The sequence below is a fragment of the Ammodytes marinus genome, assembly GCF_949987685.1.
Source record: "Ammodytes marinus genome assembly, chromosome: 1".
Classification (NCBI taxonomy): Eukaryota; Metazoa; Chordata; class Actinopteri; order Uranoscopiformes; family Ammodytidae; genus Ammodytes; species Ammodytes marinus.
Genome location: NC_137230.1, coordinates 3,556,540 through 3,570,196, shown reverse-complemented (window position 1 = coordinate 3,570,196; position 13,657 = coordinate 3,556,540). Strand labels below are relative to the sequence as shown.

Sequence of the window (13,657 nt, the reverse complement as noted above, 5' to 3'; positions counted from 1 at the left end):
TTTCAGCCAGGAATTTGTGTGTGTGAATGGGAATATTTTCTCGACCAGGGTCTGCAACCTCTGAGAGATAGTCCAGACGGCATGGATATTTGATGTGTGTGTGAGAGTGTGTCTGTCTGTCTCTTTGTCTGTGTGTGTGTGTGTGTGTGTGTGTGTGTGTGTGTGTGTGTGTGTGTGTGTGTGTGTGTGTGTGTGTGTGTGTGTGTGTGTGTGTGTGTGTGTACCTGATACAGGGTGCAGGTTGTTGAGTGCATTCCCTGTGGAGGCTGACTGCTGCAGCAACTGTAGGTAGAGCTACAGCCAGGAGGAGAAACAGTATGAGAAAACAACAGGCTGGAGTGGAAGAAAGTGACAGCCAACTTTATTTAAACAGATCAAACTGCTCTGTCCATAAGCAGCATTACAATGAACACACATGGAGAGCGACGGACACACACTCACTGCTAGATACTGTGGCCCCAGGCTGTTGAGCCCAGTGAGATTGCCCCACATGGAAGCAGCACTGAGCTGCTGCATCTGCTGCTGCAGCTGCTGGGCCATGCGCTTCTGCTCCTTGTCCTTCTGAGTGTCTGCAAACTTCACCACGATGGGTGAGGAACAACCCTATCAACAAAGGGGGGATTTTTAACTCTGACAGCCTCATAGACATGTCGTTAGCCTCATAGCATAATTGCCTAAATCATATTTACTCTACTCTACTGTTACTCTACTCTGCATCTACTTTACCCTTACTCTATAACCCTTAAAATATGACTTAAGCAATTATGCTATTAGGTTAACGAAAAGTAGATGTAGAGTAGAGTAGATGTAGAATAGAGTAGTAGGCAATTATGCTATGAGGCTAACGATATACAGAATTAAGTTGCAATCTAAAAGGTGTCAGCATTTCTGGAGAATGCTTGTCACTTTTTGTCAAAATCAGTGAATGTCTCCTCACGATCCGCTTACCTGTCCGTTATGTGTGTGCATTGACGGGCATGTTGCTAGCTACAGTGGGCCCCTTCACTTTGTTTACATACCAGTTTACAGTGTATTAACATTAGATTTTTTCCTGGCACACACACAGCACGTACAGGTAGCGCAGCGTGAAGCAATATTCACTTATTTTGACAAAAAGTGATTTTGACAACAAGCATTCACCAGAATTTCTGAAACTGCATTAAGGTCAAATAATAAAACAATATTTCAGAAAGCTCTGCTTGTTGAGTGATGCTCAGCTGTTTTTCTTCTTAAAAATATTAACAATATAGAAAATGTAATAAACAGAATTTGAAGTTGAAAATCACCTCCATGGTCTGGGACTGGTGCATGGACTTGATGGCCGACTGGGCCATTTGTCTAGCTGTGAACGTCACGAATGCACAACCTGAAAGAGAGAAGAACAATATATCAGGATTCATACAGATCTTTCTCTGAGGAATATTCTGTTTTTGAGCTCTACAGCATGGTGTCAGCTAAGTCAGAGTTCTTCACCTTTAGGACACAGCACAACTACGACTGGTTCGGTTTGAGACCCGAAGCTATATTTTTATTTAATTCATTTTTCCTCACTGGCCATTAGCTCACCAGGCTAATACAAAGCATTGGTTATGCTATTTCAGAACTTTTCCAAAGTTTATTGTATATCTACTAGCAACTAGGGTTGCAAAGGTGTAGAAAGTTTCCAGTAAATTTTAACTTTTTGTGAATATTCAAAATTGGGAATTATGGGAATTAACTAGAAATGGGGTTTATTTAAATGATCTGTATCATATCCAAACATAAATATAAACATATTAACATTATGTTTTGTCATAGGCAGACATCCACGCACAATCATACAATTAAAAAACATTACATTTCAACAGATTTAGATGTAAGTAAAACTTTATCAAGTTTTGATTCTTTTATTGAACAATCAACAATTTCACTGAAACAACAAAAAGATGAATGTTGAGTAAAATGTTAGTCAACTCCCGAACCCACCCATTATTTAAATAAGTAAAATCCCCCCCCCCCCCATGTGATGTAGAAATGCACAGTGCATGTAGGGGGCGTGGCCTCAGTACCCCTGCCGAAAGCAGTGTGCTATGTGCATGTGATTGAGAAATAGTATAGATATTCTCAAGTGTGCTTGCATGAAAGCTGGTTGTTTTAGTCAAGATTATGCTTTAAAATATTTTCCCCAACTATATTCAAAACCATTGTTAAAGCCTCTGTAAACCTGTAAAGTCTAAAATAGTACAAATCAATGATATCAAAGTTGTGTGTCTGGTATTACGTTTACGGTGCCCACCATCTCTACCATTGTGTCCTTGAGCAAGACACTGCGGCTGACCCTGCGCTAAGACCCCCTCCGAAGTGTGGTAACTTGAGAGGGGTTATGCGGAAAGACAAATTTCAATGTAAACATTGACTAATAAAGTAACTTAACTTATAGTGGACACAACAAGTGTGTAAGTGTGTGTGTTATAAGAATAGTGTATGCCCTACCTCGGCTCAGGCCGTCCGGGCCTCTTAGTATCCTGCACTCCTCTATCTGTCCGTACGGAGAGAACATGAGTCGGATGTCGTTCTCGTTACACTTCTTGGAGATCATTCCGATGAACAGCTTCCTGTCCTCCACTGCTGTATTTAACACAACACAACATCAAACACACCTGCTCTGTGTCAAGGTTAATGGGGCAATACAATGTTCAACATGCACACGTTTAAATGGCCTTTTAACAGTGAAGAAGTAAATGATGAATGGAAAAAGTTTGACCATTCTAAAGTACATTAGCATAATACAGGGTTATGACTGTTCAAGCAATAAGCTTTAATACGTTTAGCGTTATCATTATTGACAGATTCACACAGAGTCGTCAAAGGAGAAAGAAAACAGATGGAGATGCTAGAAAATCCTTACCATTGTTTTTCTCGCTGTCAGCTGGCTTCATCTGGATTGGGTGGTGCATCTGAACAAGGCCACAAATAACATTAGTATTAAGTAACACTGTTTCAAACAACAACACAAACAACAGGTACAGCCAATAGCAAATTACAGTAAGAAGATTTGTTTTATTATTGGACGGTTTTGAGTTCCAAATGTAATTTATAAAGCTCTTGCAGACCTAATTGTTAACTGTGAACACTCCAAAAACTGAAACACTGTGCGAATGATTCAGTGGAACAGAAAATCTATTTTCTTGATTTAAAATGAAATCATCAGTACAAAGGAACATCCATTAATAAGTGTATTGATTGGACATTAGAAAAGAACACACCCTGGGTCCCACAATTTGCACTACATGTCATGACAACGAAGCTATGAAGCCAAAGGAACTCTCTGTAGACCTCTGCAATAAAATAGTGGCGAGCTATAGATCATGGAAGGGTATAAGTTGTGTGTAGTTATGCTGATAGTAGTCAACAAACGGGCTGGCTACACTGTGAATATGGTTCAGCACAAACTCAAATGGATGATTTGAATGAAAAAAGAACATATGAATCTTAGGGGGAAGTGGACAAAGTGGGAGGACACAGACACTTCACCTGCGTTCCAATCCCCATACTTCCTGTTATTTAGTATGGTAGAAAAAATGTATTCGATTTGGAACGCAGCTGATACTAAATATCAAAGAAATACTGGTTGCATAAAGCTAGGAAAGGCCCATCATACATTAGTCCCACACCTGGGCCAGGCCAGCACACACCGCTGGTCCTGGTGAGACACCACATACAATTACTGTTTCAGGACCCTTTATAATCAGCCGCGGCCAAACTTTGATGTATGAAAACTCCAGAGATCTTTCAAGACATCCATCTTGTGGAAATGCAAGTAGTTCCAAGAGGTGATAAAAAGGTGTCTTATGCCACGTTTCCACTGAGCAGCACAGTTTGCTTGGGCAGGGCACGTTAAAGCTAGACCTGGCTAGACCTACCTTTCTTGGTAGGCAGGGTTTATGGCAGATGGCGAGAGTATATACAAAAATAATATCTGGCCTGCAAAAGTAAAATGAAACACATTTATTATCAAGTTATTTGAAATGTATTCATGACCTTCATTAATCACACCTGTGTGTTGTAGCCCATTAAGTGGTTCATATTCCAGATGCATTTTTCATTAATTCATTCCTTGAATAAGCCTTTGATCATGTTCCAGCTGGCCATCTAGTGGCTAGAGAAAAAAAATTAGGTGCCGCACGGTTTGCTTATTTATGTACCCTTTCCAACTTCTGACAGTGGAAACGCAAATAAAAGACTGCTGAGCCGCACCGTACTCAGTGGAAATGAGGCTGTATTGGCAGGTTCTAATTAAATTCCCTTACAGTTTGACCTTCGCACTGCTGACAGTTCAGTCAGCACAAACTGTAAGTGCTGGGACGTAATATTAATAAGAAGAATGGCAACAATGTACTGCATAAGAAGAATAAAAAACAGGCTTCCAACAGTCATTGTGTTTCCATGGGACAACTGGATTGGATTATCACATATACCGAACTTGGCACTCGACCGCGTCACTTGTCTGAGTATACATGGCCTTTCAAATATTCGATAAATGTCGGATGCATGGCTGTCTCCACTATGCTAGGTGGCGCTGTAGCCCTTTCAACAAGTGTTTATAGAGACACGTCCGGTTCTTTTCCAACAACAACACTATTTATTACATCGCCTCGTTCCACTTCCTTGTGAAATCCTCCGCAGGGATTCTCGAGCAAGCGCAGAACACAAACTCCGATGTGCGATATCCGATCCCTATATACAGTGGAGGAAATAAGTATTTGATCCCTCACTGATTTTGTAAGTTTGCATACTTACAATGAAATGAGCGGTCTATAAATGTAATGCTAGGTTTATTTTAACAGTGATAGACAGAATATCAAAAAGAAAATCCAGAAAATCACATAAAAAAAAAGATAGAAATAATTTTGCATTTCATTGAGAGAAATAAGTAATTGATCCCCTATCAAAACATTGCTTAGTGCTTGGTGGAGAAACCCTTGTTGGCAAGTACAGAGGTCAGACGTGTCTTGTAGTTGATGACCAGGTTTGCACACATCTCAGGATGATATTTGGACCACTCCTCTTTGCAGATCCTCTCCTAATCTTTAATGAGGACCTATGATACTTTTTGACTTTTATGACCTATAAACGTTCTTATAATGATTTATAGTCATGTTTAACCATACTAGCTTATCAAATAATGACGTACATGCATTTAGACGTATTCCCTGCTGACTGTCTGGGGTGGCTGTGCAGAGCACTAAACTCTAGGGCAGCCGGATATTCTTTTCGTCACGAAAGCGGATGTATGGTAATGCTGCTCAGGCAAGGTCCGGCCATGCCCCCACCTTCCTGCTCGAAATCTCCCCATGCGCTGCTGAAAATGTTCCGGAAGGAAGGTAACCAATCACAACGGAGTGGGGTTTGCAGGAGTGGGGAGGGGGCGGAGAAGCACAAAGCCAAGGTGTGGAGCAGACTGCTGTGCTCGCTCAGATGAGAGGAAGAGTGTACCAAAAATCTACATGGTTTTTTGTGATGTGATTCGTGTCAGGTTGCTCTATAGCAGTTTTTAACAAGAACTTAAGAACAGAAAAGTAGTATAATAGGAGATCTTTAAGGTTTCGAGGCTGTCACTTGAGCTTCAGTTCCCTCCACAGATCTATTGGATTAAGGTCCGGAGACTGGCTAGGCCACTCCATGACCTTAAGGTGCTTCTTCTTGAGCCACTCCTTTGTTGCCTTTGCAGTATTTTTAGGGTCATTGACGTGCTGGAAGACCCATTCACGACTCATTGTTACGGACCTGGCTGAGAGAAAGGTTGTCACCTAGTATTTCATGGTACATGGCCCCATCCATAGTTCCCTCGATGCAGTGAAGTCCAATTGTCCACTTGGAAGAGAATCACCCCCAAAGCATAATGCTTCAACCTCCATGCTTGACTATGGGGATGGTGTTCTTGGGGTCATAGTCAGAACTCCTCTTCCTCCAAGCATGGCGAGTCACTATGATACCAAAGAACTTGATTTTGTTTTAATCTGACCACCTCACCTTCTCCCAAGCATTCTCTGAGTCGTTAAGGTGTTCATTGGCAAACTTCAGATGGTTCTGTACATGTGCCTTCTTGAGCAGGGGGACCTGGCATTACGGCATAGTGTGTTACCAATGGTTTTCTTGGTGACTGTGGTCTCAGCTGCTTTGGGATCATAAACAAGCTCCTCCAGTGTAGATCTGGGCTGATCCCTCAACTTTCTCATGATCATTGATACCCCACAAGGGGAGATCTTGCATGGAGCCCCAGACCGAGGGACATTGATGGTCCTTGTGTTTCTTTCATTTTCAAATAATCGCACCAACAGTTGTCTCCTTCTCACCCAGCTTCTCGCCAATGGTTTTATAGTCTATTCCGGCCTTGCGCAGGTCTACAATCTTGTCCTTGATGTCCTTAGACAGCTCTTTGGTCTTGCCCATGATGGAGATGTTGGAGTTTGATTTATTGACTCTGTGGACAGGTGTCTTTTATACAGGTAACAACTTGAGACAGGTGTGTTTTATACAGGAAACTAGTTGAGATTAGGAGTACTTTTTTAAGCATGAGAACTAATCTGTGGGAGCCAGAATTCTTTATAATTGGTAAGGGATCAAATACTTATTTCACTCAATGAAATGCAAAATAATTTATATCTTTTTTTAATGTGATTTTCTGGATTTTCTTTTTGATATTCTGTCTATCACTGTTCAAATAAACCTAGCTGTAAAATTATAGACCGCTCATTTCTTTGTAAGTGGGCAAATTTACAAAATCGGTGAGGGATCAAATACTTATTTCCTCCACTGTGCAGATAGAATGCCGACTATGAACAAGTTATCTGGGAGCCGTCTTTACGGATTCTCTTTTTTGCATAGGAAATTTCCTTTCCTATCGAGATGACCCGGAAGTAGTCGGCGGATAGGCGGTTCGAATTCTCAAAATGCTTAGGAAAGGGGCCTTTAACCCTCCTTTAGCATAGGTTACTCCGGACCAACCTATGCAAAAGGAAAGGAGATAATGGTATCCCATAATCCTTTACGGCAGCAATATTTAAAGCAACAAGCCACCGACAGAGTTTACCGACTGTACACGAATACGAACAAGTGGTAAAACAGAAGAGAGGAAAAGAGAAGAGAGGAAGATTTAACTCGGCAAAAACAAACCCCCCGCCCATAAAGATAATAAATAACTCATAAAAGACCAACATCATAATAGTTATTTTCGTAGCACATAATTTACATAAAATGCCAACTTCACATTTAATTAAGATTACTGGGGGCAGTTCATTTCAACATCAACATAAGTGTAGCCTCTTTTTTTTCACATGTGAATTGGGCTTCAAGTGGACTTAAATATTCCCCTTGGTGGGGGCGCCCTTAGCTCAGTTGGTAGGGCGTCCCCCCCCATGGGCCTCGGCGAGCAGCGGACCTGGGTTCGATTCCAGCCCGCGGTCGATCTCTGCATGTCACTCCCCTCTCTGCCCCATTTCAACTCTCTATCATTTCAGCCTTAAACCACGGCGTTGATAGCTTTCGTTTCAGCACTAGGCTATGTGATTAACTATGAGCATTAAATACATGTTGCGTCTCAGATGCCGAGGACAGCAGCGAGGATGACCGAACCAGAGCATAGAGAGAGCGGAGCAGAGGAATAAAGTCACACATCAGAGTTCGGTCTATTTGCACTAGGCCTATACTGTTCATTTGCAATGAAGTAAAGTGTTTTAATCAAAGCGTTTTTATATTCGTATATGATTTTAATAATTACAATTTATTTCCTTTTAAAAACAAGATCTGGTCTTCAAATCTTTTTTCCAAACATGAGTTTTGAAAAACGGGGGTTCGTCACCTTTTATAACAGGTCCATGGACGTCACATGCGGTTGTTGCGGTGACCGCCCATGCTCTGCGATTGGCTTGAAAATATTGCAGTATTTCATCTGTGCGGTTATCGCGACAGCCCTACCGATGACGTTTAGGGTTAAGGTATAGGAAAGGAGGCTTATAGGTTAGAAGATTGGACTATTCGTAGAGGCCCTAGGTGTTCTTATCCGACTTCGCTTGTCCGTTAATGTGCCGATTTTTGTGCAAAGTAGATCGGATAAAGGTGTTACCCGATTATGAGTCTGCATGTAAACGCACTGACTATAGCTGACTTGAACCCCTAACAATAGACACAGATGCTGAATCATATCCCACAGTTTAATGGAAGAGCGCCACTCTGTATTTGATGGTTTGGTTCATGTTCACGCTCAAAAGACTAATCAACCTCCACACTGGAGCAGCATCCCCACCTTGTATGCAGCTGTTAATGACCCACTACAGAGAGTGAATAGCATGTTTCCATAGAGACCAGGGGCCTCATTTATAAAGCTTGCGGCGCACAAAAACCTTGCGTAGACGGGAAGAAATTTGCGGGAAAATGTGCGGTGACAAACGTTGGTATTTATAAAGACATTATTTGCGGAGAAGTGTGCGTATTCCTACGCCAACCTTCGACCATGCGTAGAGCTACCGCAAGGTTTTCCTGACTCGGGGAATCAGCGACACTCAATGGCAACACCACGAAATAAAGCTCAGTCATCAGAAAAACACAGACAAATTATGCTTGGCACCCAATATATTTAGTCAATAAAATATATAAGCTTACCTATAGTTGCGAATATATGGCTACTGTAGTCTATGGCATGCAGTTGTGATGTAGGTTGAATTACTTATCAAGTAGCCTAGGTCTACATGCTTTGGTTATATTTTATAAGTTGAATCTTATAGCGCTACTTTATAATAATATCCTATACGTCGGGAGGTGTTTCCGTGAGTGCACAGCGGGAGAGCAAATTTTAAAAGGTGTGTAAAAAGTAGTTTTGTACAAAGTTAAGCCCAACAGTTATTAATTAAAACTGTAATTTTGTTAGATAAAATCATGTTATGAATTTAGCAAATCATTACACGCATCTCTTTCCCATAACAATTCACCCTGGAAGATTAAACTATAATCTGACGTTGTTGGAAATGTGTGGACCTCACGGGAGATAAACAATTCTCTCGAATTGACTATAGGCATTATTTCACTGTCACACCATATTTTATATAGGCCTACATATAGGACTACAGGTAGGCCTACGCTAATACGTGATATTTCATACAGTACAAAGTTGGGCGAAACTGCTTTACAAAGACTACAACGACTGTGCCAATCATGATATGTGATAAGCGCGCGGGTGTGTATGTGTGTGTGCCAGTTTCTGCAGCACATGCACGACGTCACAGGCTTTCTTCCTTCACAGTCGCTTTCTTTGTGGCCGCGTTGCCTCCCTTTTTTCCTCATGTCAGTCAAAATTCCGTGCTTATTAAGTGCGTCATCATATTCAGGAGCTATTTAGCATTCACCATGTATGGTAGATTGTGGGATGAAACTGGGAGGTGAAGTGGGAGGACACGGGGTGGAGATCGTCTGCGCACAATTCACCGCAGGTGGGTATTTATAAAGGGAAGATTGCGTGCAACTGTGCGCCGCACAGTTTTATAAATCTGAATTTTTTTTGCGCAGCACATTTTTGGCTTTCTGTGGACGCAATGTTTTAGGATGGTTTCTACGCACACCGTTATAAATGAGACCCCAGGGCAGTTGCGGGAGGCTGGCGCTTACCCCTGGTAGAATCTTCATGTTGTGCAGAGCGTTCTGTGCTTCCAACGCTGATTTGCGAGTGTAGTACGTTATAAAACAGCAGCCTGCCAGGAAACCAAAGAAAACATTGTGTCACACTCACTTAGTATATACTGTGAGCTCAAACAGCTGCTGTATTAGAGGGTATGCTGGGCCCAGTCTCAACAGTTTGATCTTCAGAGAGAGTTCAGAATGTACAATGATTATCACAATTACAATAACCATTAGCAGTATTAGGAATTACTCACACAAAGAGATAATTACTTTTTTGATTTCCAACAATAGACTGAATCAGACTGAATTTTATCCCCCTTCCTCCTAAAATATGGATACTGGAGCTAACGATATAATACAGATATCCCGAAAATAAATATCACGATATACATTGCCATATCGATATTTTAGCACAGCCCTATTACGGACTGACCTTTGCTCTGTGGTGGATTTTGGCTGCGGTCCCGGAGAACATTGATCTCATAGACGGCTCCGTACGGCTCAAAGAGCTCTCGGAGCTGCTCCTCAGACCAGGAGCGTGGGATCTGGCCCACAAACATCTTGATGGCATCCACGTCTGGTTGGTCTGGGTGCTCCAGAGACCCATTCATCTTCTTCCCGCTACAAAAGAAAAAACTCATGCGTATTAGACAGAGGTTAACAAACATCTTGACTTCCTTGATAGCTACCTCCCTGCCAACAATCCTAAACGTATGAGGCAGCTGACGTTTTTTTGTAGAAGAAATAGGGCCGGGCAATATGAGGGAAATATGCGATGACATTGTTGTCGAAATAATGCCATGGCGCTTACAATAATTAACCAAATACTCAAATATACAGTGTTAATGTCTTTCAGGCACCTGCCTCTTTGGCCTCCGACTTGATATGTGGCCTTTTTGCAAAGGGTGTCTTTTTTGTTGTTGGTATATTTTTTCTCTTTATATATTTAATTGTTTTGGCCAATGGCATCAATTCTCAATTAAATGTGTGTTGTTATAATGCCCGATTAACCTGCATTGAGTTCAAATTCACCGTCACAGTAAGAGCCCCTGCACCTCCCTCTTCGACTGCCCTAGTCACAACCACCACAGCGTATTGGAGCGGCCGGTGTTGCGCCGAAAGCTGTGACCTGCCAGAATGTGTGACCCTAGAGGGCGCTGTTCTTATTTCTTAACTGATTTCAATAGACTGTAGGCATATAATGACCCAGTCTCACAGTGAAATGGTTTAATAATTATGTTGGTCCACAGCTCAAAACATAGTAGTTTTCCAAAAACAGCCCTGCAATGAGACATTATAAGTAAGCGATTTATTTATGTTAATATAAGTGTTAAATCGCTCTTTATTCATACAGTGATCACTTATATAGTGTGCGCGTTTCATAAAGCCAATTTCTCAGTCACCCGCTCTGCATGTAATCGGCAAATAAACTTTTCGGGGCCTACAATGGCGGAGCAGGTAAAAATCCTTCCCAATGTCTGTTTGATGGTTTTTATCATGTTTTATCACACTCTCTATCTGAGATGATGCTAGATAACTCGCTGCTTGAAAACCGCAGTGCATTAATGTGGTGACGTAGTGACGACGGAGGGGACTGCTAACTGCAGTCACTGACAGGAAGTTAGCTAAACTGACCATTCCGCTTACTGAACCTTTAAGTTTTTCGCTTCCAATTTAAATGATTGAACAGTGGAAAAAGTATAGCCTACGCATTTCAATGTGATGGGTAACTGGGTTGGTTATTCACCTTTTAACATTTTTAACAATCTGACCATTTCAGTGCTAATTTTGAAAAACTTCTACAATTTGCACAATGTACCAACGTTTTTACATGGCCTATATTTCACTATGAGACTGGGTTAAATATAAGCGCCCACACACACATTCTGGCAGGTCACAGCTTTCGGCGTTACACTGGTCACGTCAATCACCACCTTCATTGGTGACTAGGGGTGTGAACGGTTACAAAAATGTCTAAACGGTTACACGGCTGCAGTTTTTTCGTGTACACGTTTAACCTTTTAATATGGATGGGGGGGTGTCGACGTAATTATTATTTTTGGCCGATGCTGTTGGAGTGACAGTGCACAGTGAGAAACAGGCAGACAGACAGATAGACGGGAGCTATATCCCATTCCAGAGACCGCGTCCTTCGGTCTATGAAGGCTATAGCCTGTGAAGGCCGATTCGAAGGCCGAACGAGCGTTGTTAAACGAGATAGTCTCCACAGGTCTCCGTTTACGACCATTTCCGGTTTGCGTAACAAGCCGTTACCTTGCGTGACGACTCGCCGCTTCTGTGCTGCCTAGCAACCCTGATTGCTGCCAACGGAGACAGCCTTGTCAACGGAGGAAAAAAGAAAAATAAGTTGAATACCAGACAAAAAGAAAAAAAAGTACAAGAAAAAAAGAAAGGAAGATAAAAGTTAAGAAGATGGAGCAACACGTTGCTGTTTTGTTATTTTTTATTTTATTTTATGCCATCTCTGAAAAAAACACAATGAATCTTGGGATATGTTGGGCCGCGAAGGATCCATCTGTTGCAGCCTTCAAAACCGTGAAACGAAGGCTGCATTTCTCGGCCGCATATGAAGGAGCCTTGCAAATGGAATAAGCCTTTGCACGCCGCTATGACGCAATCGGTCTTCAAATGCAGCCTTCGTATAGCCTGGCTCTGCCTGCCTACATACATCCAGCCAAATTTAATTTTCCCTTCAGTAGTCAGTCTGGTGATGGGGCGTTTTAGTGGGATCCTGCTCGAACTGCTTCTGTGTGTCCAATCAGCGAACAGAGCGAGTGGCTGAGAACGATGACGTCGAAGTCGCGCTCCAGTTTCAGTTGAATGCCGCGTTCCTTAATACTCGGAAGAAGGAGATTTCCGACATGGTAGTTCCGAGTTCCGACCTGTCTGTGTTCCAGTGCATCTGCTCGCGAAAGTATGGACGTTAGGCTCTAACAAGTTACCGTTGCCAGGTACCGGTAGATCCATAGACCAGAATATGTAGTGAAGTCGGAAATTTCCGAGTTCCCTGTCCAACTGGAACGCACCGCCAGAAGCCGGCTCATGACATACGTGATGACCAAACGTTATGCGATTGTTGGTTGGCTAATCTAGAGTGGCACTGAGCAGATCCAATAGTTTTAAACTTCAACAGACACCCGCCTCCAAGTGAGTGAACGTTTGCCAATTACAGCACTTCCAGACCTTCTGTACAAATGAAATGAAGTACGATGGTCTGGTTGCACCAGGCTAGCCTTCGTAGGCTGTAACCCCTGAATTGAAATTCACCCAGAGAGAGGCAGAGAGGCCTTTATTTCATAATTTCTGGGTGTAAATGAAGTAATTTTCCAAACTTAAAAAATAAAATAAAAAACGGGTTTCGTTTATTGATTTTTCCTTAAAGGTTATGATTTACTAACCGGCTTCACGTGTACACGTGCACACCTGGTGACAGTCAGGTAACGATAGTGTTCGCCCAAAGCCTATAGTTGTTGCCTGTTGTGAAATTAAACCACTATTAAAATATCTCAATACAGGAAGCGGAAGGCGATAATGACATACAGGCGAAACGTACGAGCGGGTGTGATTGTGTGGATGAACGAGAGATGTGCGCGTTTGTGACGGGAGAAGGAACAGGTCATGTAGCAAACAACTCTTTATAGCCCATTTGATTTTAGTTCTTTTTGCGTTTTATGATCATATTTCTATAGGAAATCCAGCTCCCAGTAGGCTCCATGATGTAAGCCAGTGTCTCCAAATGATAGACTACCAGACAGGACGCACAGGAGACAGTTGTTTACAGAGCACAAACATCATCAGATTTAGACTCTTAATTTTCCTTTCAAAGTTCACCAGATTGATTCATTTAACCTTAAAATTTAAAAATAAAATCTTCATGTGGGGAGGGAGGGGGGGGGGGCAAGATCTGCTGGGTGGATTGTTAGTAGATTGGATCTAGTATAAAGGACGATAAGAGTAATAGATGATAATAATAGTCGTAATATAC

General features: G+C 42.0%; 1 protein-coding gene across 2 annotated transcripts in view; it reads right to left on the bottom strand.

Annotated features, from left to right (window-relative positions):
* Positions 1-13,657, bottom strand: part of celf1 (cugbp, Elav-like family member 1) — a 39,088-nt gene that overhangs the window by 11,058 nt on the left and 14,373 nt on the right. Inside the window, exons 3-9 of one of the 2 annotated variants that reach the window (XM_080026192.1) lie at positions 10,085-10,272; positions 9,640-9,722; positions 2,888-2,936; positions 2,473-2,607; positions 1,287-1,366; positions 442-603; positions 225-294 (exon numbers count right to left, since the gene is read on the bottom strand). In XM_080026192.1, coding sequence (XP_079882318.1) covers positions 225-294; positions 442-603; positions 1,287-1,366; positions 2,473-2,607; positions 2,888-2,936; positions 9,640-9,722; positions 10,085-10,272 — 767 coding nt within the window. The remainder of the gene's footprint in view (positions 1-224; positions 295-441; positions 604-1,286; positions 1,367-2,472; positions 2,608-2,887; positions 2,937-9,639; positions 9,723-10,084; positions 10,273-13,657) is intronic. The other variant, XM_080026193.1, reaches the window with a different exon arrangement.